Source organism: Mus caroli, unplaced genomic scaffold (assembly GCF_978045245.1).
Source record: "Mus caroli unplaced genomic scaffold, Mus_caroli_1 scaffold_19, whole genome shotgun sequence".
In the NCBI taxonomy this organism is placed as follows: domain Eukaryota; kingdom Metazoa; phylum Chordata; class Mammalia; order Rodentia; family Muridae; genus Mus; species Mus caroli.
Genome location: NW_028227274.1, coordinates 76038184 through 76058974, shown reverse-complemented (window position 1 = coordinate 76058974; position 20791 = coordinate 76038184). Strand labels below are relative to the sequence as shown.

The 20791-nt window shown below is 44.8% G+C and overlaps 1 protein-coding gene across 1 annotated transcript in view; it reads right to left on the bottom strand.

The window, feature by feature from the left end:
* The window catches only part of Pstpip2 (proline-serine-threonine phosphatase interacting protein 2), an 85125-nt gene that overhangs the window by 35398 nt on the left and 28936 nt on the right, over positions 1 to 20791 (bottom strand). The window contains exon 2 of the mRNA XM_085833477.1: positions 10751 to 10851. Within this exon, the coding sequence (XP_085689603.1) occupies positions 10751 to 10851 (101 nt within the window). The remainder of the gene's footprint in view (positions 1 to 10750; positions 10852 to 20791) is intronic.

Here is a 20791-nt window from a genome sequence, read left to right as displayed (position 1 = left end):
CCTAGGATACATGAGACCTTGTTTCAAAAAAACAAAAGTAGGGGCTGGAGGGATGTCTCATGGTTAGGAGCACTTGTTCTTTCAGAGGACCTGAGTTCATAGCACACACATCAGGCAGCACACTGTTGTCACAGGTAACTCCAGAGGGTCAGACATCTGCTTCCAGCCTCCTTGGACCCGCACATAGATGACATACAGACACAATACACATAAATAAAAATAAGTCTTTTAAGCATACACATACAATATATATATATATATATATTATAATACATACATATATATACACATACATAAAATGCAAGACTTCTGTTTTTAATGGCTTTTGTCTTGATTTGTTTTGGGTACTGGGGGCTGAGAAAGGCCTGCACTTGCTAGGCAAGCATGCTTCCACTGAGCTCAATCCCTCCAAACCCCTACAGTACAAGGGGAAGAAGCACAGAGGCCTTCCGCTCCAGCTACTCTCAGGCCGGAAGTCCCTTGCACGTAAGAGTCAAGGCCTCTATGTTGTCAAGGCCAGCCTTGAACTCCTGATCTCAAGTAAGTTAAGACAACAGGTACATAGCACAGTGGCTGGCTTGTGCCTAGGTTTTAAGTGGGGCCCTCTTCCACCTTCTCTAAGAGGCCCGTCCTCCTCCAGTCAAATGCACAGCTAATATGTACCAAGAGAAGGGGATCTCAAGCATAAACTGGAGCTGGTGTATCACCAAAACAGCTGCCTGGGGGTTGGCGGACAGTCTGAAGCACTAACCGGCATCTTCCCTGACCTCTTCTCCTCCCCATCCCTGTCACTTCTCCACTGTTTGCCCTAGTCCCAGCAATATCCAGACTATACGATTAGGTTAAGGTAGTTTACACTGCCCTAGTTTCTTCAGAGCTTCAGAAGTTCTAGAACTAAAAAATAAATAGTCTCAGGAAAAAAAAGAACCAACTGGGGGCTGGGAAGATGGCCCAGTCAATAAAGTGGCTGATTCATACGCATAAAGACCTGAGTTTAGACTCTTGGCACCTAAGTGTACTGCTGGGGGGTGGGGGGGGAAGGGGGTGAGACAGGAGGATTTCTAAGACTTTCTGGTAAGCCAGTCTAGCCAACTGGTGATATCCTGGTTCAGCAAGAGTCCCCTACCTTAAAGAATAAAGCAGAGAGCAATTGAGGGTGCCACCCAAAATCAATTACTGGCCTCTGTGTGCATACACACCAATACTTACATTAACAATCACACACACACACACAGGACAGAGAGAGAGAGAGAGAGAGAGAGAGAGAGAAACAACTGAGGAAGACATGGACATCAACATCTGATCTGTCCAACATACAAGCACTCACCGGGATAAGCAGCATACATACATGCATGCACACACATGAACATGTATAGACAAATACACCACAACATATATAAGTAAGTTATGTCATTTGATGGTGATTGATAAGAATTTTTTAAAATTTTGTGTAAATTTTTGTCAGTAGTATGTGCACACGTGAGCATGTGCCTGTGTGCACACATATAAAAGCCAGAGGATGACATAGGGTTCTCTCTCTCACACCCCACCTTCTTCCCTTGAGAAAAGATCTCTTGATAGGCTTGGAGATCACATTAGCTGATATCTGAGGAGTGTAATAAACAAATATGTAACAAAGAATGCAAAGCCGGCCATTTTCACAGAGTGAGTCCTTCTGATCGACAAGCACGCGTCTTCCCATCTTCAACTGTCTTTGATCGCCTTCACCAGAGCTTTCACGTTTCCACTGGAGAGGTCTTTTCCTCCGTCGGATGGGTTTATTCCAGAGTATTTTTTTTCCTAAGCAAGGGTGACTAGAACTGACCACCTGATTCCCTGCTTGTTGCTGACCTGGGCATGTTCATGCTGCATCCTTCCAGGTTGCTGCCAGAGGTCCCAGCTCTACAAGTTTCTAGTAGAATCTTGGGGTCTTCTATGTACCAGGTCATCTGAAAATAAGCTTACGTTGACTTCTTTCCTTCCTATTTGTATCTCCGCCCCCAACTTCATTTCCTTCTCCTGCCTTATTTCTCTAAGACGTCAATCTCTGCATTAAATAAAAGCAGAGAAAGCGAACACGCTTGTCTCATGCTTGATTTTAGTGGGAGCGCTTTGAGGGGTTTCCCCATTTAATAGGATGCTAGATGCAGCTTGTCATACAAACACTTGTTACGTTGACATACGTCCCTTCTATTCTAGCCTCCTGGGGATTTCGTGATGAAGGGATGTTGGATTTTTGTCAAAAGCCTTTTCTGTATCTATTAAAATGATCATGTGATTTCTGTCCTTGAGACCATTTATATGATGTGTTACATTTATTGATTTGCATCTGTTGAATGAAGCCAACTTGGCCAGGGTGAATGATTTTTTGATGTTTTATTCAATTTAGTGTGTAATTATTTTATTGATAATTTTTGCATTTATGTCCATCAAGCAATTTAGCTTACAATTTTATTTTGTTGTTGTTGTTGTTGTTGTTGTGTCTTTATCTGATTCTGCATTACATTATGACTGGCTTTGTAAGAAGAGGTTTTTTTTAATTGTTTTAAGATTTATTTATTATTATATCTAAGTACCCTGTAGCTGTCTTCAGACACACCAGAAGAGGGTGTCAGATCCCATTACGGATGGTTGTGAGCCACCATGTGGTTGCTGGGATTTGAACTCAGGACCTTCGGAAGAGCAGTCAGTGCTCTTAACCACTGAACCATCTCTCCAGCCTTTGTAAGAAGAGTTTTAAGACACTCCTTTTCTATTTTATGAAATAGTTTGAAAATTGGTCTTTAAAAGTTTAATAGAGCCGGGCGGTGGTGGCGCACGCCTTTAATCCCAGCACTCGGGAGGCAGAGGCAGGCGGATTTCTGAGTTTGAGGCCAGCCTGGTCTACAAAGTGAGTTCCAGGACAGCCAGGGCTATACAGAGAAACCCTGTCTGGAAAAACAAACAAACAAAAAAAGTTTAATAGAAGCTGGGAGTGGCGGATTTGGGGCCAGCCTAGTCTACATAACAAGTTCCAAGATAGCCAGGCATATATAGTGAGACCCTGTCTATACATAAATACATAAAATACATAAATACGTAAGTATATAGCCTCTGATAGACTTCACCACTGGATCCATCTGGACCTGGACATTTTCTTGCTGAGACATCATATTACTGTTCCAATCTCATCAACTGATGTAGATCTGTTATTTTATTCTATTTAATTTAATTTTTTTTTTTTTTTGGTTTTTCGAGACAGGGTTTCTCTGTGTAGTTGTGGCTGTCCTGGAACTCACTCTGTAGCCCAGGCTGGCCTCGAACTCAGAAATCTGCCTGCCTCTGCCTCCCGAGTGCTGGGATTAAAGGCGTGCGCCACCATGCCCGGCTTTAATTTAATTTTTATTTTTATTTGTGTGTGTGTGTGTGTGCATGTGTGTGTGATTCACATGCACAGGTACCAAAAAGGACCAGAAGGTAGCACTGGATCCCCTAAGGATGGGGTTAAGTCACATGACATGGGTATGGGGAACCAAACCTGGGTTTTCTGGAAAACAAGCACTCTTAGCCACTGAGATATCTCTCCGGGTCGCTGTTTAAATTCATTATCCCACCTTGGTTTATTTTATAGACCATATGTATCAGGAATTCATGTTTTACTTGTATAGTTTCCAACTTAATAAAATCATAGATTTTTAAAGTATGCCTTAAGTGTTTTCTGAATTTCCCTGGTGTCTGTTGTAAAGTCTCCTTTCCATTTTTATGGGTTTTTTTTTTTTTTCGTTATTAATTTGGGCCGTCTTTCATTTTCTTAATTTGGCTAGGTTTTGCCTATCTTGATTTTCTCTTCAAAGAAAAAGCTCTTTGCTTCATGATTCTTTCTTCAGTAATTTCTAACTTGATATTATTTCCTTTTATATACTAATTTTATGTTCAACATGTTCTCCCCTTGGGGTGATCATTATTTATTTGAGATCTCTTTAAATGATGATGTAGGCAGTGTAGCCCTGAGATCTCTCTCAGAACTGCTCTCTCTGAATCCTGAAACCTTTCCCATGATGTGTTCATTTCCATTCAACGTAGGAATGTTTTAATTTCTTCCTCATTTTTTTAGATACCCATTCATCACGCAATAGCGTGTGGTTTAATCCTCACGAGTCTGTGTCTGCTGTATAGCTTCTCTTGCTGCTGATTTCCAGTTTTACTCCACTGTGGTCAAAATATAAGAAACGATTTCCACATTTGCTGTGTATCCATCACATGTCCGCTTTTCGGGGAAGTCCCAGAGGCTCAGAGGCTGCTGGGAAGAATATTGTGCATATTCAGATGAAATGTCTATAAAGGTCTGTTAGTCCCACTTGGTCTATGATGTTATTTAACTCAGATACACATATTTCCTTGGAATGACCTGTCTATTGTGGGACTTGGTACTGAGATAACACAGCGCTATTGTGTTGAGGTTAATCTGTGACTTTATATCTAATAGTATTTGTTATATAAAATTGAGTAGGCTCATGTTTGGCACATACATGTTTAGAATTATAATATCCTCTTGATGGTCTGTTCTCTTTAATCAGTTTAAAGTAACATTCTTTATCTCTTATGACTAGTTTGAAGCGAATTTTGTCAGGTAACAGAACAGCAATACCTGCTTGTTTAGTCAGTCTATTCCCTTGGATTTTGTTTTCCTTTATCCTAATGTAGTATTTGTCTTGATTGTGAGGTATGTTTCTTAGATACAACAAATATATGGGACCTAATTTTTAACCCAATATGTTAGTGTGTGCTTTTTTAAATAGGGACTTGAGACCATGACTATTCAGAATAACTGTTGAACAGTGTGTATTAACTCATGTCACTTTGTTGACTGTGTGTGTGCTGGCTAAACTTTTCTTCATCCTTGTTTGGTTGCTCACTGTGACAATGTAGCTTTTTCTGTCTTGAAGACTCACAGATGTGTTTATGTTCCTTCAGGTATTGTCTGCAGGGTTCATTTAGTGGTCAGAAGTTTCTTAAACTCTTTTTAATCACAGAAAGTTTTTTCACTTTCCTTCAACTAAGGACATTAAAGCCCTCCTGCCTTTTAGAGTTTCTGAGGAGGAATTTCTTGTGCTGAGCCTGGCTTTATACGGAACCTGGTGTTTCTCTCATGCATCTTTCAGTGTGCAGTCTTTGTTCTGTCTATTTACTTAACATTTTAACTACAATTTGGCATGAGTTTTTTTTTTTTCCTGCCTGTTTTACTTGCCACATGTACCTAAGTGGTAACTCTTTTCCCTAGGTGTGGAGAAATTTTCTGCTGTGACTTTATTGACAATGTTTTCTATGCTTTTAGCATGAGGTTCTATTTCTTCTATGCCCATAATTTGTAGATTTGGTCTTTTCAGGGTGTTCCATAGGTTTTAAAGGCTCTGTTCACGCCTTCTTGTGAATGTATACTTTTACAGTCTGAATGGTGAAATTTCACTACCTTGTCTTCAAGCACTGATAATTCCATCTTCCCCATGACCTATTCCTCTGCTGAAGTTTTCCAGAGAGTTCCCCCCTCCTTGGGAATGGCTAGGTTTATTATTAATATACCATCTATAGACATAAAGCCCAACAGCCCCCTGCCCCAACAAGAAAGTTGAAACCCTGTGACATGCCGTCTCTGCTTTGGTACCCAGAAGAGAGCATGAGACCCTTCAAGGCTTCCAAAGCTTAGGGGAGTCCTGTGGCCTCCCTTCCCCCCAGCCTGGAACCTGCCTGCTCAAGGGTGGAGCTACCGGCTCATTCGTCCTGCCACGCCCACTGCTGGAACCTGCCTCTGCTGCCTGGAGTCACACACGTGTTCGTCCTGCTACTGGACCCTGAGTTACTTGGCGGGAAATTGGGTTCCCTCCCCCTTCCTTTATAAACTGGGTGTCTGGAAATATTAAATTGAGTCTTGATCAGAGTCTTGTCTTGACTTCATTCTTTTCTTCCGCCCCGTCTAGATTCCTCTCTTTGCAGGGAACTGCCATTCTCAGTGAACCGTTCGTGTTGTGGACCGCGGGCGGGCCGCAACAGAGTCCGGGGTCATTTTGGGAGGCCTCCTCGGGGTTCTGCTTGGTATGAGTACCTTTCCCACTCCTTGTGCTAGAGGTACATTAAACTAACTCTTAGGTCAAAGTCTCACCCATAGCTCCTGACAATTGGAGACCTAAAAGTATGGTCCCTTGACTGCAGCTCAGATGTGTGAGCCTCGGACAACTGCTGGGGCTCCAGCTCACCCCTTAGATACAGGAACCAAATCCTGATGTCCCCTTGTTAGGAGAGCGTCAGCCCAGGCCTCCAGAGTCTCCTCGTTAGGGTTGGGGACTGTCTCGATGTGTTTGTAGCTCCTGGAACTGCTCACAGGTGAACCCAGAGCTTCTATCCATGCAGGACAGACCTGGAGTTGTCTCCATCTCAGTTACTTCCGTCATGGCAGCAGATCACTTGAGTTCCATTCTCCGGTATCTCCATAGAGTTTTCTATTTGACTTACTGAAGTTTTCATTTCCAATATTTCACTGGGCTTGTCTTGTATTTCTATCTGTAATGACTTCTACTCTCATATTAATTATGACCATCTAGTGTTTCTTATGCTTTTCATTGAGACTTAAGCACCCGTGTTTGGTCATTGGTTGAATTCTTCTTAAGTTGCCCTGATTCTTTCAGTGGAAGCGTTTTTAACATTCAACAAGGACTAGATTTCAGTAGGGCCGGATTGTCATTTTTCTCTATTACCCTGCTGTCTAGGACACCAGGCTCAATCCCCAGGGCTCCCCTCAGATTAGTATACTGTCTTCAAAATGGCCACTGTCAAAGGGCTATGAAAATACAGTAATCATTAAAGCAAAAAGCAAAAAGAAAAAAATACACCCACCATTTTAGGCAGTCACTGACAATACTGTGTGGGATAATATGTTAACTGCCATGGAAAGTAGGGGAAAGAGCACAAGACCAGTGATCGGTACCAGATCATGGAGGGGAAGCATGAATAGAAGAGGGGACAGCAGCAAGTCTGAGTCTGCTTGGGCTGAAAGTAAAACGAAAAGACATCAGTCAATCATTACAGTCAGATAATCTACAGCCACTCCAGCTCGCAGGAGGCTGGCATGCAGAAACCCTGCCAACCAGGGCAAGCCTGTGCTCCTTGAAAAGGGAGAATGAACAGAGAGAGAGAGAGAAAGAGGTTAAGGACATGAGCAAAAGAGACCCAAGCTAAGTTGCTAACCCATTGTTAACTTATCATTCATATTCACTGATGTTAAATACACAAGAATAAAGTAAGGGGAGAGGGCTGAGCGCAGGCTGGAGACTGGTGCAGTCTAGCTCGTCTCGCTGTCCCTTTCTTGGGCTCCCAGGAGACTGTGATACCGCTATGCATTCCTTTGTAAGGTTAGGTTGTGGATGCTGGTCATGCCTGTGGATGGTCCTTTAGGAGTCCAGTGGTCAACGCTGACCCTGCCCCTGTGTAACCCTTCCCAGTGTTCAGCTTGCTGCCTGGAACATGCCCTTGCAGTCAGATGGCTTCTCCAATCAGGTTTCCATCCCACCAAATACTTCATAGTTCCCATCAAAGTTCCTTCCTATAGACCAGAAGCATTTCTGGCCAGGTTTCAACAGCTAATCCCATGGCACTTGCTCTGAGTTTTCTCTAAGAGCAAGACCTAAGAGGTCTCAGCCACTGTCACCACGGAGTCAACAGAGGTCCTTTTAGAATGGCATCCCATGGCTTCCTAGTGCTGAAAAGGGTTTTCCTGGAGTCTCACCTCCCTCTGCCAGGGGTGCTCTGTATCCCTTGTTTGACCCCCTCCCTCCCTCTCTCTGACACTACTGACACACAGAGGAAGAACTCAAATGCTTATCACTGAAAGTTCAAGTGCAGATCTTCTGAGCTTCGCTGCGTTAGAACAGGACTCTTATCATCTGCTGCTTCCTCTCACTGGAAGCAGAATAGCTCCTCAAACCAAACCAGTTCCCAGGGCTTCATCTCCTGCTTTGGGAAGTTCCCTGGTTTGCTTTGGTATCAAAACTAGTGATAACTAAACATCAGCACCTCAGAAGCCACCACCCAGCTCCCGCTGTGTAATGCCCACAGCACCTAGCAGAGCATCCCTGTTTCCTGCCCTCCACCTTCCTTCCTGCACACTCCTCAAGAGCTCTTGAGAGGCCCTGTGGTTTCCAGGAGGAGGCCCTCTAGCATCCAGGCAACAGTGGGCAGAATTCCCCCATGTCCCCAGCAAACACAGCGATCTGCCCTGGGGAAAAGAGAGAGCTTTACTGAAGTGAAACTCCGGCATCATGCTCTCTAAAACCAGGGGAACCACCGCTGACACGCAGGGAAAGCTCTCAAGCATAGGGGAAGTGGTGGGTCCTGAGGACAGAGTCAAAGGAGGAACCACCAGGATGTTGCAGAAACCCCCTTTGATGGGAAGACCTTCTCCTAGAGCACCGCCCACCCGGCGTTTCCTCTTACCTGTCCATCAACTTGTCTATTTAAAAGATTTGCCGGGTATGGTGGCACATGCCTTTTAATCCCAGCACTTGGGAGGCAGAGACAGGCGGATTTCTGAGTTCGAGGCCAGCCTGGTCTACAAAGTGAGTTCCAGGACAGCGAGGGCTACACAGAGAAACCTGTCTCGAAAAACAAAACAACAACAACAAACAAACAAAGATTTATTTATTTTGCTTCATAAGTACGGGTGCTTCGCCTGCATGTATATCTGTGCCCTGTGTGTGCATGCAGACCACGAGGAGGCCAAAGAAGACCATTAGATCGTCTGGAACTGGAGTTACGGGTGCTTGTGAGCTGTCCTGTGGTTGCTGGGAGTAGAACCTTGGTCCTCTGCAAGGGTTTTAAGTGCTGGTAACCTCTGAGCCATCCCCCCAGCCCCCACGTTGTCATTTTTGGAACATTTATTATGTGCCGGGCATTCTTCTGGGTACCAGGATCTCTGAGTGACTGGGATAAAAGAGTTCCCTGGCGGAGCTGGCAGGTGTGTGCACCAATACTCTCGTTTACTACAAGAGGGGCGTGCGAAACGTAAAGACAGGACAAGGCACAGAAGAGAGGTCCTGCTCCTCTACTTTTTGCCTGCTAATTTACTCTTCCTATAAAGATTAATTCGTATTAGCAGTAAAACTTACCAGGTTTCACAATGAGATCCCTATCCATATTTTACCTCCCTCCTGGCTCTTCCTACCTTTCCTTCTGCCTTCTGCTCTGTTGGTCCCTTTACTTCCAGGTCTTACTTGTTTCCATGAACGAGAAAAAGCCTATTTGTCTTTCTGTGTCTGCATTATTTCACTTAAATGTGACTGTGACCTCCAGTTTCATCATCAATTTTCCTGAAAATCCAATACTCCACCAGGGACAGGGACACTTCTTCCCAAAGCCCTTACCCTTGCTCACTTTGACCCCTCCCTCCAAATCCCCCAGACCAGGAATAGTCCATATGCCAGCTCTTCCTCAGCAACTCACAGCCAGCACAATCAGGCACAGCCTTTCCCATCAGGCCTGAGGGCAGTCTCCGATGACGCCGTGCCTGGGGCTGGAGGAAGCCCCCAGCTCAGAGTGGGCAGCCAGAATGAAATCTTTTGTCCAAGTACCTGACGTTGACCCATTTTTTGCTCATTTTACTACATATTCCCAAAATGGTGCCCCCATTGAGTTATTAACTTCTTTGGAAGACCTGGGCTCCTTGCTCAGAGATTTTTACAGACATGAGTACAATGGCTTCCTTTTGTTGAGCAGGAAGCAGACACCTGGAAAGATACGTGTCCCTTGATGTGCGTCCCTGCCAGTTACCAAGGAAGCAGGATCAGAAGAGGAAGAGTTTAGACTCTGTCCCAGTGTTCTTTCCTGTATAGATCCCCGCTTCCTGCTTGTGCCATTTGTGACCAGGTTCAAGTCTAGTCCCCATAGTCTCAGGTTGTACTCTTCTTTGGAATAGGATCACTACAGATGTGATTAGCTAAGATAGAGGGCACCCTTGATCAGGCACTTCCTAATCTGTCAGACCAGGTATCCCTATGAGAAGATAATATAGAGGGCTGCAGAAGTGGCTCAGCGGTTAAGAGCATTGACTGCTCTTTTGAAGGTCCTGAGTTCAATTCCCAGCCATCACAGATGGCTCACAACCATATAGTAAATAAATAAATTTTTTTTTAAAAAAGAGAGAGAGAAAATAATGTAAAGAAACAAGTCAAGAGCTTCTCTGTGGTACTGAAGCGGGGCAGCTGGAAACTATGGCGCTGAAAGCCAGGCTATGTCAGAGACACCGGATACTATACAAACCACACTCTTCCCTAGGGTCTCCAAGAAAGGAAGATCCTGTCACACCTCTCACAGCCCCTCACTTTCTGGTGTCTAGATGAGGTCCTGCCTTCCTTCCTCTCACGGCTTGGGGCTACTTACTACCATCTCCAAGACTTCCTGTCCCTCACAGCAGTCAGAACCACCGGCCCCACTTCATTACCACCGGAAGCTCTTGACTTGTGTCTTCACGCTATCTTCTCATAGGGATACCTGCTCTGACGGATTAGGAAGTGACCCTCATCAAGGGTGCCCTTCTGTAAAGGCAGGGTGGGAGGGCCAACTGTACAAAGTTGTCCTCTGACTCCCACATGCCCACTGTGGCACATAAACACCCACAGACTAAAAAGAAATAACTTTTTCTAAAACAGAAAGAAAAGAGAAACCAATTGGTTCCTGGTCTGGGATAGGGGTGGGAGTCTTGACTCAAGAGGCCCGAGCGTCTTACCTTTCTTTCAAAAAGTCTTCAAACTCCTTGCAGTTCTTACGGCCATTGTTCAGATGCTGGATAATGCTGTCGTAGCCAATGGTGCTGAGAATGTCCGTGCTCTGTAAGATAAAGAATGTGGCATCAGGCTAAGGATGAAGAATTGGTGGGCAGAGGGGGCAGGAAGCCCACAGTGGGACTTCACTGGGTCACTTTTACAAAGACAGGTGCGTGACCCGAGAGAATGCAGAAAAGACGTCGAGATCAACAACTGGGAAGAATAGTTCAAACGATGACGCCGAAGGGCCACAGAATGAGAGGGACAAGCCAGAGGAGTAAGAGGCATATGGATATTTTCTAGTTCCATTTACTTGTCTGCAAAATCCATGATGTCCTCGTTTTTTTTTTTAAAGATTTATTTATTTTTATTATATGTAAGTACACTGCAGCTGTCTTCAGACACTCCAGAAGAGGGCGCCAGATCTCGTTACGGATGGTTGTGAGCCACCATGTGGTTGCTGGGATTTGAACCTCGGGCCTTCGGAAGAGCAGTCGGGTGCTCTTACCCACTGAGCCATCTCACCAGCCCATCGTTTTTAAATGTCATCCTGAGTGAGATAGCTCAGACCCAAAAGGACATACATGGTATGTACTCACTGATTAGTGAATATTAGCCAAAAAGTACAGAATGCCCACAATACAACCCATAGACCGTAAGAAGTGTAACAAGCAGAAAGGCCCAAATGAGGCTGCTTCAATTCCACTTAGAAAGGGGAAGGAAATAAACATAGGAGGCAGAGGGAAGGAGAGATCTGGGTGGGCAAGGGGAGAGGAGAAGGGGAACAGGATCAGGTATGGGAGGAAGGGGACAGGAGAGAAGCCCAGAGGGCCAGGAGAATGGGTGGAGATAAGCAGTATAGGGGAATGGGGGATGACCCTCTATAAAGTACCAGAGACGTGGAAAGTGAGAGACTCTAAGGACTCAATGGGGGTAACCTTAGTCAAAATGCCTAACATTGGAGAGAGGGAACTCAAAGAGCCCACCTCCCATAGATAGACAAGGCCTCAAGTGGAGGCCTACTAACTCACAGTCAAAATTTCTGACCCAGAATTGTTCCTGTCTAAAGGAACTGTAGGGACAAAAATGAAGAAGAGACTGAAGGAAAGGCGGGCCAATGACAGGCCCACTTTGGGATCCATCTCATCGGGGAGAGGGGCATGGGCCACCAAGGCCTGATGCTATTACTGATGCTATGATGTGCTTACAGACAGGAGCCTGGTGTGACTGTCTTCTGAGAGGCCCCACCAGCAGCTGACTGAGAGAGATGCAGATGCTTACACTCAACCATTGGGCTGAAGTCTAGGACCCCTATGGTTAAATTAGGGGAAGGATTGAAGAAGCTGAAGGGGAGAGCAACCCCATAGGAAGGCCAGCAGTCTCAACTAACCCAGACCCCAGGGCGCTCCCAAAGACTAAGCCACCTACCAGGAGCATACATGGGCTGGTCCAAGGCCCCCTGGCACATATATAGCAGAGGTCTGCCTGATCTGGCCACAGTGGGAGATGATTAACTTTATCCATGAGAAACTTGAGGTCCCAGGGAAGGGGGAGGCCTTGGGGGGAGCACTGTCTCATAGACAAGAGGGAGGAGGAATGGGATGAGGAACTGTGGGGGGGGGGACCAAAGGCGGTGGCAATAACTGGAATGTATATAAATAAAATAATAATTAGAGAGAGAGAAGGAGGGAGGGATGGGGTAGGAAGGGAAGGAAAGGAAAAAGGAAAGGAAAGGAAAGGAAAGGAAAGGAAAGGAAAGGAAAGGAAAGGAAAGGAAAGGAAAGGAAAGGAAAGGGAAAGGGAGGGGAGGTGGGCTGAAAATAAAAATATAACTAGTGGAGTTGGAGGGTTAACTCAGAGATCTCACACCAGGCAGGCACAACTACCTGTAACTCCAGGGGATCTGACATCCTCTTCTGGCCTCTGCAGGTACCCATACACTCATGATATGCATGGATGCACGCGCACACATACACACTCAAAATAAATCTCTTAAAAACAAATGTAAATGTGTGACTATCTAAATAAAGACATTTTTAAGGAGCATTACGCAAGTAGGGATACCAAGCCCCTGGCTCCATCCTCAATCTCACGATTGGAGCCTTCTGGGCATCCCCACTTCTGTAACTTCCTCTCCCACTTCTCCCACTCTGGCCTCAGCTTCTAACCTTTCTAACCCAGCCTCCCTCCCACAGGCTGGAGTAGCAGCCATTACACCTGGTACTGAGAATCAAATCTGGGGCTGGTGCATGCTAGAGAAAAACTACTGACTGAACTATATCCTGAGCCCTAGTTATTATATCAGCTAATAAAATGGTTAATTCATTATAGGTCATTTGGATTATGCACAAATATTATCGTTCCCATGAATAACTTTTTTTTTTTTTTTTTTTTTTTTTGGTTTTTTGAGACAGGGTTTCTCTGTGCAGCCCTGTCTGTCCTGGAACTCACTCTGTAGACCAGGCTGGCCTCGAACTCAGAAATCCGCCTGCCTCTGCCTCCAAAGTGCTGGGATTAAAGGCGTGCGCCACCACCACCCAGCCCATGAATAACTTTTTACACACATTTAATTTCATACCAACTACACGCAAACCACTAACAAATTTATAAAGCCAACCTGAGATTGTATACTTGCAGCCAGGGGGGTCTACATTCATTCTGGGGAGTCAGTAAAAAACATACACATAAAACAAAAGCTAGAGATGAAGACAGTGTATAACATGGCCATATGAAGAACACGTGTGATTAATATAGTAGGGGAAAAAAAAGGCCAGGTACATCACAAGAGAAAGGGAACAAAGGAAGGTGAGCAGGTAGGACAGGGTCCTGACATATTCCCCAGGCTGGCCTGAAATTGACAAAGCTCCTAACTTAGCCTCCCAGGTGTCAGAATTACAGGTGTCTGTCACCACTACTGGCAAAGAAATGGGATTTAAATTGAGTCCTTTAAAATAACCTGGCTCCGTGTGAAAAAAATATAAATGTATTTCAAATGAAATGGCAATGACAATATCAGAATTTAAGAGATGAGGCTCAAGCTGGAGAGATGGCTCAGCAGTTAAGAGCATCGACTCCTTTCCTGAAGGTCATGAGTTCAAATCCCAGCAGCCACATGATGGCTCACAACCACCCGTAGTGAGATCTCATGCACTCTTCTGGAGTGTCTGAAGACAGCTACAGCAAGTGAGTGGGGCCACAGCGAGAAGAAAAGGTGTTTGAAAATTTCTCAGTGTACTTACATATAATAAATAAATAAGTCTTTAAAAAGAGAGAGAGAGATGGGGTTCAACTGGCTGGTTGCTTGTGTAGCTTGCAAACGGCTGGTTTCAGTCCCCAGCACTACAGAAGCTATGCAAGGTGGCACATAGCTGTATTCCCAACACTCTGGAAGAAGAACCAAGAGTTCAAGATCAGCTTTGGCTATATCATGGGTTAGAAGCCAGGCTGGAGTATACCAGACTTTAGATAGATAGATAGATAGATAGATAGATAGATAGATAGATAGATAGATAGGCAGGCGGGCAGACAGACAATAGAAGTGAACAAAAGAGAGGTAACCTAAGCTTTTACTTTAAGTAGCTCAAGAAAAAGAGCTAGATAAACTTACAGTAAGTGGTAGAAAAAATGTAAAGTAGTGAAATGAAATAAAGAAAAATGGGCTGGAGAGATGGCTCAGAGGTTAAGAGCACTGACTGCTCTTCCAGAGGTCCTGAGTTCAATTCCCAGCAACCACGTGGTGGTTCGGAACCATCTGTGATGGGATCTCATGCCCTCTTCTGGTGTGTCTGTCTGAAGACAGCTACAGTGTACTCATATACATAAAATAAATTTTTAAAAATCTTTAGAAATAAAGATACACAATTGAGAACACTGATTAAACCAAGTCGTCCTTTGATCAGTTAAATAAAATTGATAAGGGGGAGAGAATAAAATACAAATTGCCAATATCAGAATGAACATGTGAACATCAATACAGATTCCAATCAGTAGAGATTCTATAGATGTTATAAGCTAAACCTAGCAGGTGTGGCGGCACACGTCTGTAATTCCAGCACTTGGGCGGCTGAGGCAAGGAGAATTCAAGTTCAAAGCCAGCCTGGATGACATAGTGAAACCTTATCCCAAAACACCCAGAAGATGGGGCTGGAGAGAAGACTCAGCAATTGGGAGATCATGATGTCTTCACAGAATAAAAATGCACTGGGCAGCTCACAGATGACGCCTGGAATTCTAGGTTCAAGAGAATCGAACCAACCTGTTGTCTCTGACATCACCAGCATTTATATACACGTACCCACACACACAGACACACATATAGATACATATACATATTTTAAAACAATTTTTTACTAGAAAAAAAAGAAGGAAACGTCATAAAGTCTTTTAAAAACACAAATGAGCATAAGAAGAAACCAATCTCTGAATTGCTCTATATCTTTACAGAAACATAAAACTTAAAACTTAAAACTTTCTTCACTCCCAGTGAAAGAAAACTGACCCAAAGCACAGCATGGTGGGACATTTCCTTTAATCCCAGCACTCTGGAGAAAGAAGCAGTGAGTCTCTGTGAGTTTGAGGCCAGCCTGGTCTACATAGTAAGTTCCAGAACAGCCAGGAGGACACAGAGAAACCCTGTCTCCAAAAAAAGAAAAGATAGTAAGGCAGGGAAAGGAAGGAAGAGAAATAGAGAGGAAGAGGGAGGGTAAAGAGAGAGGAGACAAGAAAAGGAAAGATTTTAAATGTTATAGTGACAAAAAATATAAACTAGTCTGGAATAAACTGTAGTGAGAGTTTAGATTTCTTTACAACCCCAGTTATGTTCCGTGAGTGTGCTTTTGCTTTAATCCCTGATGCGGGATAAGAGGCTGCTTCCAGCAGGTGATTACGATTTGCCTCGAGCAATAGCAGGGGTGTGATTTTGCCAGCTGCAGATAGTTTAGTTCTGGGGACTCTGGAGTGGGTGTAAATGGCAGAGCCCTGAGAGGTCCTGCGGCGTCGGCTGCTGCGCCCTCGCCCTCGCCCTCGCCCTCGCCCTCGCCCTCGCCCTCGCCCTCGCCCTCGCCCTCGCCCTCGCCCTCGCCCTCGCCCTCGCCCTCGCCCTCGCCCTCGCCCTCGCCCTCGCCCTCGCCCTCGCCGTGGCTGGCCCACTCTGCTACTGTGTCTGCTGTTGCCTTTGCTATTGCTGGATTGCTGTTTTGCCAGACTGCTGGATATTCTGCTGAGGAAGATTGGACTTGCCCCCCAAAATCCAAGCTCCCTCATCAGCAGAAGTAACTTATGGAGGTCTATGCCCCCTTTCCCCTCTAACTTTTCTCTCCTACCTAGCATTGGGGGTGTAGAAGGGATCAGGGTAGAATAATGAATAGTGTGTGTGTATATGTGTATATATGTGTGTGTGTATATATATGCATATATATATATACATATATATACAAATACATAAATATGTGTATATACACATATATGTATGTATATATATATATATATATATATATATGCCAGCAATAAACACTGATGTTGTTGCAAAATCTCATTACTGGAACAACCAAAAAAAAAGCATTGCTGAAAGAAATGTAAGAAGTCCTAAACAAAGGAAGCCATGCATCTTTTTTTTTTTAAAGATTTATTTATTTATTATATGTAAGTACACTGTAGCTGTGTTCAGACACTCCAGAAGAGGGCACCAGATCTCATTATGGATGGTTGTGAGCCACCATGTAGTTGCTGGGATTTGAACTCAGGACCTTCAGAAGAGCAGTCGGCACTCTTAACCACTGAGCCATCTTACCAGCCCCTGGAAGCCATGCATCTTACATGAAAGTGTGAATACGATTAAAAAGCTGATTTTCTCCCAATTGCCCTACAGATTCAACCCAAATCTTCTTCTGTGTATGACTGCCATTTGGACCTAAAATTCATGAAGAGTTACAAAGGACCAGGACTAGGCACAAAATAAAAACACAAGAATCGGTTATTGAACTGTTTTATTTAAAAAAAACACAGTTGCCACCAGGCATGGTAACATACAACTGTAAACCAGCACTCGGGAAGTAGAGGCAGGAGGCTGAGTTCAGGAAGAGCCTTCAGTGCACAGCAAGCTGAAAGCCTGTCTGAGCTGCCTGAGACGCTGACTCGAAGGCTGGAAGGTTCCTATCACCTGACTTGAGAACTTTCCACGAAGTTCCGAGAAGTGCGATAACCAGATCTGCTCAGTAGAACCCTGAAGATAAACAAGTAGAAGACAGAACAGAAATAGAGACTCATTTGTCTATAACCAACTGACTTTCAGCAAAGGGGCCAAAGCATTTTAACTCTTCAGAGCAGATGTTCCTGGAACAAGTGTGTAAACTGAATGGGGGAAGGTCTGCATCCATCTACCGTACACAAAAGTCAGTTTGAAGTGAACGTGCATTTAAACGTAGAGCTAAAATACAATGGCTTTAAAGGAAAACATAGGAAATTATCTTTAAGAACTTGAGGTCACCAAAAAGGAGCCATGGTGGGCTGGGGAATGGCTCTGTCTGTAAAGTGCTTCCCTGGAAAGCTTGAGGAACTTTCCCTTGAAAGCTTGATTCCCCAGAACCCACACAAAAAATCCCAGGGTCCACCAACCAAGGAACATACATGGGCTGGACCTAGGCCTCCCTGCATGTATGTAGCAGATGTGCAGCTTGACCATCCTGTGGGTCCTCAACAACTGGAGCGGAGACTACCCCCAAAGCTGTTGCCTATCTGTGGGATATGTTCTTCTAGCTGGGCTGTCTTGTCTGGCCTCAGTGGGAGAGGGAGCACCTAGCCTGCAGAGACTTGAAGTTCCAGGATAAGGGGGATACCCCGGGGGGCCTCACCCACTCAGAGGAGAAGGTGAGAGGGTATGGAGGAAGGATTGTGAGAGGGGGCGGCCGGGAAGGGGACACTGAGTGGGATATAAAGTGAATAAGTAAAAGAATAATAAATGTAGATTTTAAAAAATGCCAGGTGTGGTGGCTCACTTGTAGCCAGTACTGTGAAGGCAGAGAAAGAAGGATCCCTGAGGCTCACTGGCCAGCAAACCTAGCCTAGTCAGGGAGCTGCAGGCCAGGGGAGACCCAACCTCAACGGGAGTGTATGGCATTCCTAAGGATGACACCATGTGTCACGTGCACACATGTGCACACACACCCTCTCTCACAGGCATGAAAATGCAACCACACACATACAGTCTTTAAAGAAAAGGAACTGTAGTGGTTTACTTAGTAAACCTCCCAAGATCAGAGGTGAGTGGGCACATTGAGGATGGTATGGCCATAGGCAGACTTAGCAAATGGCTAGTCACTGAACTCAATGGTAGTGTACTTAGCATGTATAAGATCCCAGGCTTGCAAGGGCCACCAAAAAAATAAAAGTTCACCTGTGTCTGCTCACATTCCCTGTCAGGAGTTTTCTGATCATTTGTTTCCAGGGTCCCCCCATTATTTAAGACATTGAGCAGACAGACTAGCAAGATAGCTCAGGGTTAAAGGCACTTCCATCAAGCCTGATGGTCTGACCTCCATATACATAACAATCATGCATATACACACACTAAATAAATAAATAAATGTTTTTATTAAGGGTGATGTTTTAATTAATATATATATGTGTGTACACACACACACACACATATATATATATATTCTGGTTAGCCTCAATAGAAGAAGATGCCCTAGGTACTGCAATTTGATATGCCAAGGCTGGCTGATATCTATGGGAGGCCTCCTCTCTTCTGAGAAGGGGGGGGGGGAGAATAAAGGAGAGGAGGGGAGGGTAAGGGAGGGGAGAGGGATAGAATGGGAAGAGAGGAGAGAAAGGAAGCTGTAATCAAGATATAAAATAAATAAGTGACTTAATTTTGAAAACAAGTTAAAAAAAAACTGTTAATGTGGTTCAGTCCGCAGAGCACCTGCCTAGCCTGCAGGGTCCTGGCTATGTTCCCAGCACCGCATAAACCCAGGCATGGCATGGCATGGCACGTCTGCACTCCTGGAACTGGAGGAGGAGGACCAAGAGCTCAAGGTCACCCTCAGCTATGTAGCAAGTCTGAAGCCAGCCTAGACAATATAATATCTTGGCTCAAAATATAAATAGACAGACAGAACTTTATTATATGAATGTACCATCGTTTATGGGGTACTTTCCTATGTGTGAGTATATATACTCTGCTTTCAAATTTTTACAATGAAAACAGTTTCTAGTGTTTTACAACTTTACTTAAAAAAAAAAACTGATGTCTGGGTGTTCTATTTATCTTTATTTGTTTACCGTGAGGTGTGTGAGAGACCTGTGTGAGTATTGTCACATACTCCCGCAATCGTGTGCCTGTTTCAGAGAAGAACTTCCGCAGCCAGTGGGTTCACAGGTTCACCGTTCTCCTAACCCATCCCACTGGCCTCATGTTTTGTTTTAGCCTTGAGCCTTCCATCTCTAGAGTGCTGAGTTGACAGATGTGCGCCACTGTATATAACCCTGGTCATTATCCTGTATGAGTAGTGTGTGCATGTGTGTGTGTGTGTGTGTGTGTGTGTGTATGTGTGTGATGTGTGCACACATGTGTATGAAGGTTACCAGGGCCCAGAGGTGGATGTCAGGTGCTTGCTCTGTCTTGTTTTGCTTTGTGACAGAGTCCCACTATGTAACCCTGACTGTCCTAGAACTCTCTGTGCAGACTTGCAGGTCTTGAACTCACAGAGACCTGCCTATCTCTGTCTCCTGAGCAATGGTATTACAGGCATGTGCCAGTACACCCAGCTTGCCTTATTCATTTGAAGGAGGGTTTCTCTAGAGCTAGGCTGGTGGCCAGCAAGCCCCAGTGATCCTTCTGTCTCTACCTTTAACAACAGGCGGTGGTGGTGCCTTTAATCCCAGCACTCGGGAGGCAGAGGCAGGCGGATTTCTGAGTTTGAGGTCAGCCTGGTCTACAGAGTGAGTTCCAGGACAACCTGGGCTATACAGAGAAACCCTGTCCCGAAAAACCAAAAACCAAAAACCAAAAAAAAAAAAGAAACTGTTAGAGTCGCAAATATGCATATGACCTCACCTGGATTTTTACATGTTTTTTTTTTTTTTTTTTTTTTTTTTTGGTTTTTCGAGACAGGGTTTCTCTGTATAGCCCTGGCTGTCCTGGAACTCACTTTGTAGACCAGGCTGGCCTCGAACTCAGAAATCCGCCTGCCTCTGCCTCCCAAGTGCTGGGATTAAAGGCGTGCACCACCACCGCCCGGGATTTTTACATGGTTACTGGGGATTTGAACTCATGTCCTCATGTTTTTACATCTAACACTCTTACCTGCTCACTCACATGCCCAGCCCTGGCTTTGTATTTTAAATTAAGTTTTTGGGGTTTTTTTTGTTTTTGTTTTTTGTTTTTTGTTTTGTTTTGTTTTAGGGTTTTTTTGGTTTTTTGAGACAGTGTTTCTCTGTATAGCCCTGGCTGTCCTGGAACTCACTCTGTAGACCAGGCTGGCCTCGAACTCAGAAATCTGCCTGCCTCTGCCTCCCGAGTGCTGGGATTAAAGGCGTGCGCCACCACGCCCAGCTTAAATTAAGTTTTAAGTGGTTATTAGTAATATATAGAATGCTATTCCAAACCTTTAATCCCAGCACTGGGAACTGGGAAGAGACTGGCAGATCTCTGTAAGTTCCAAGTCAGCCTAGTGTCTGGTCTACATAGCAGGTTCCAGACCAGGCAGAGGTGTGCAGGAAGACCCTGTCTTAAAAAAAAAAAGTGGCCAACTCATCATGTTGCCTCCCCCCAGCCCCCACCCTGTGTGGGTGGGTGGGTGGGTGGGTGTGGATGTGTGGGTGTGATTTTGAATACTTTCGCTTCTGCATGGAGTGGGACATTGTAGGAAAGGCGTTATCCTGGGAGAGGCAGAGAGACGAGCACTCACAGGGCCCCAGAGCTGTGCTGACCTTTTTCATGAAGACTGCTAGAATCAAGGCTGGTTGCTGGAGGCCATCATGTTCGCGTCGGGCACCTGCCTCGG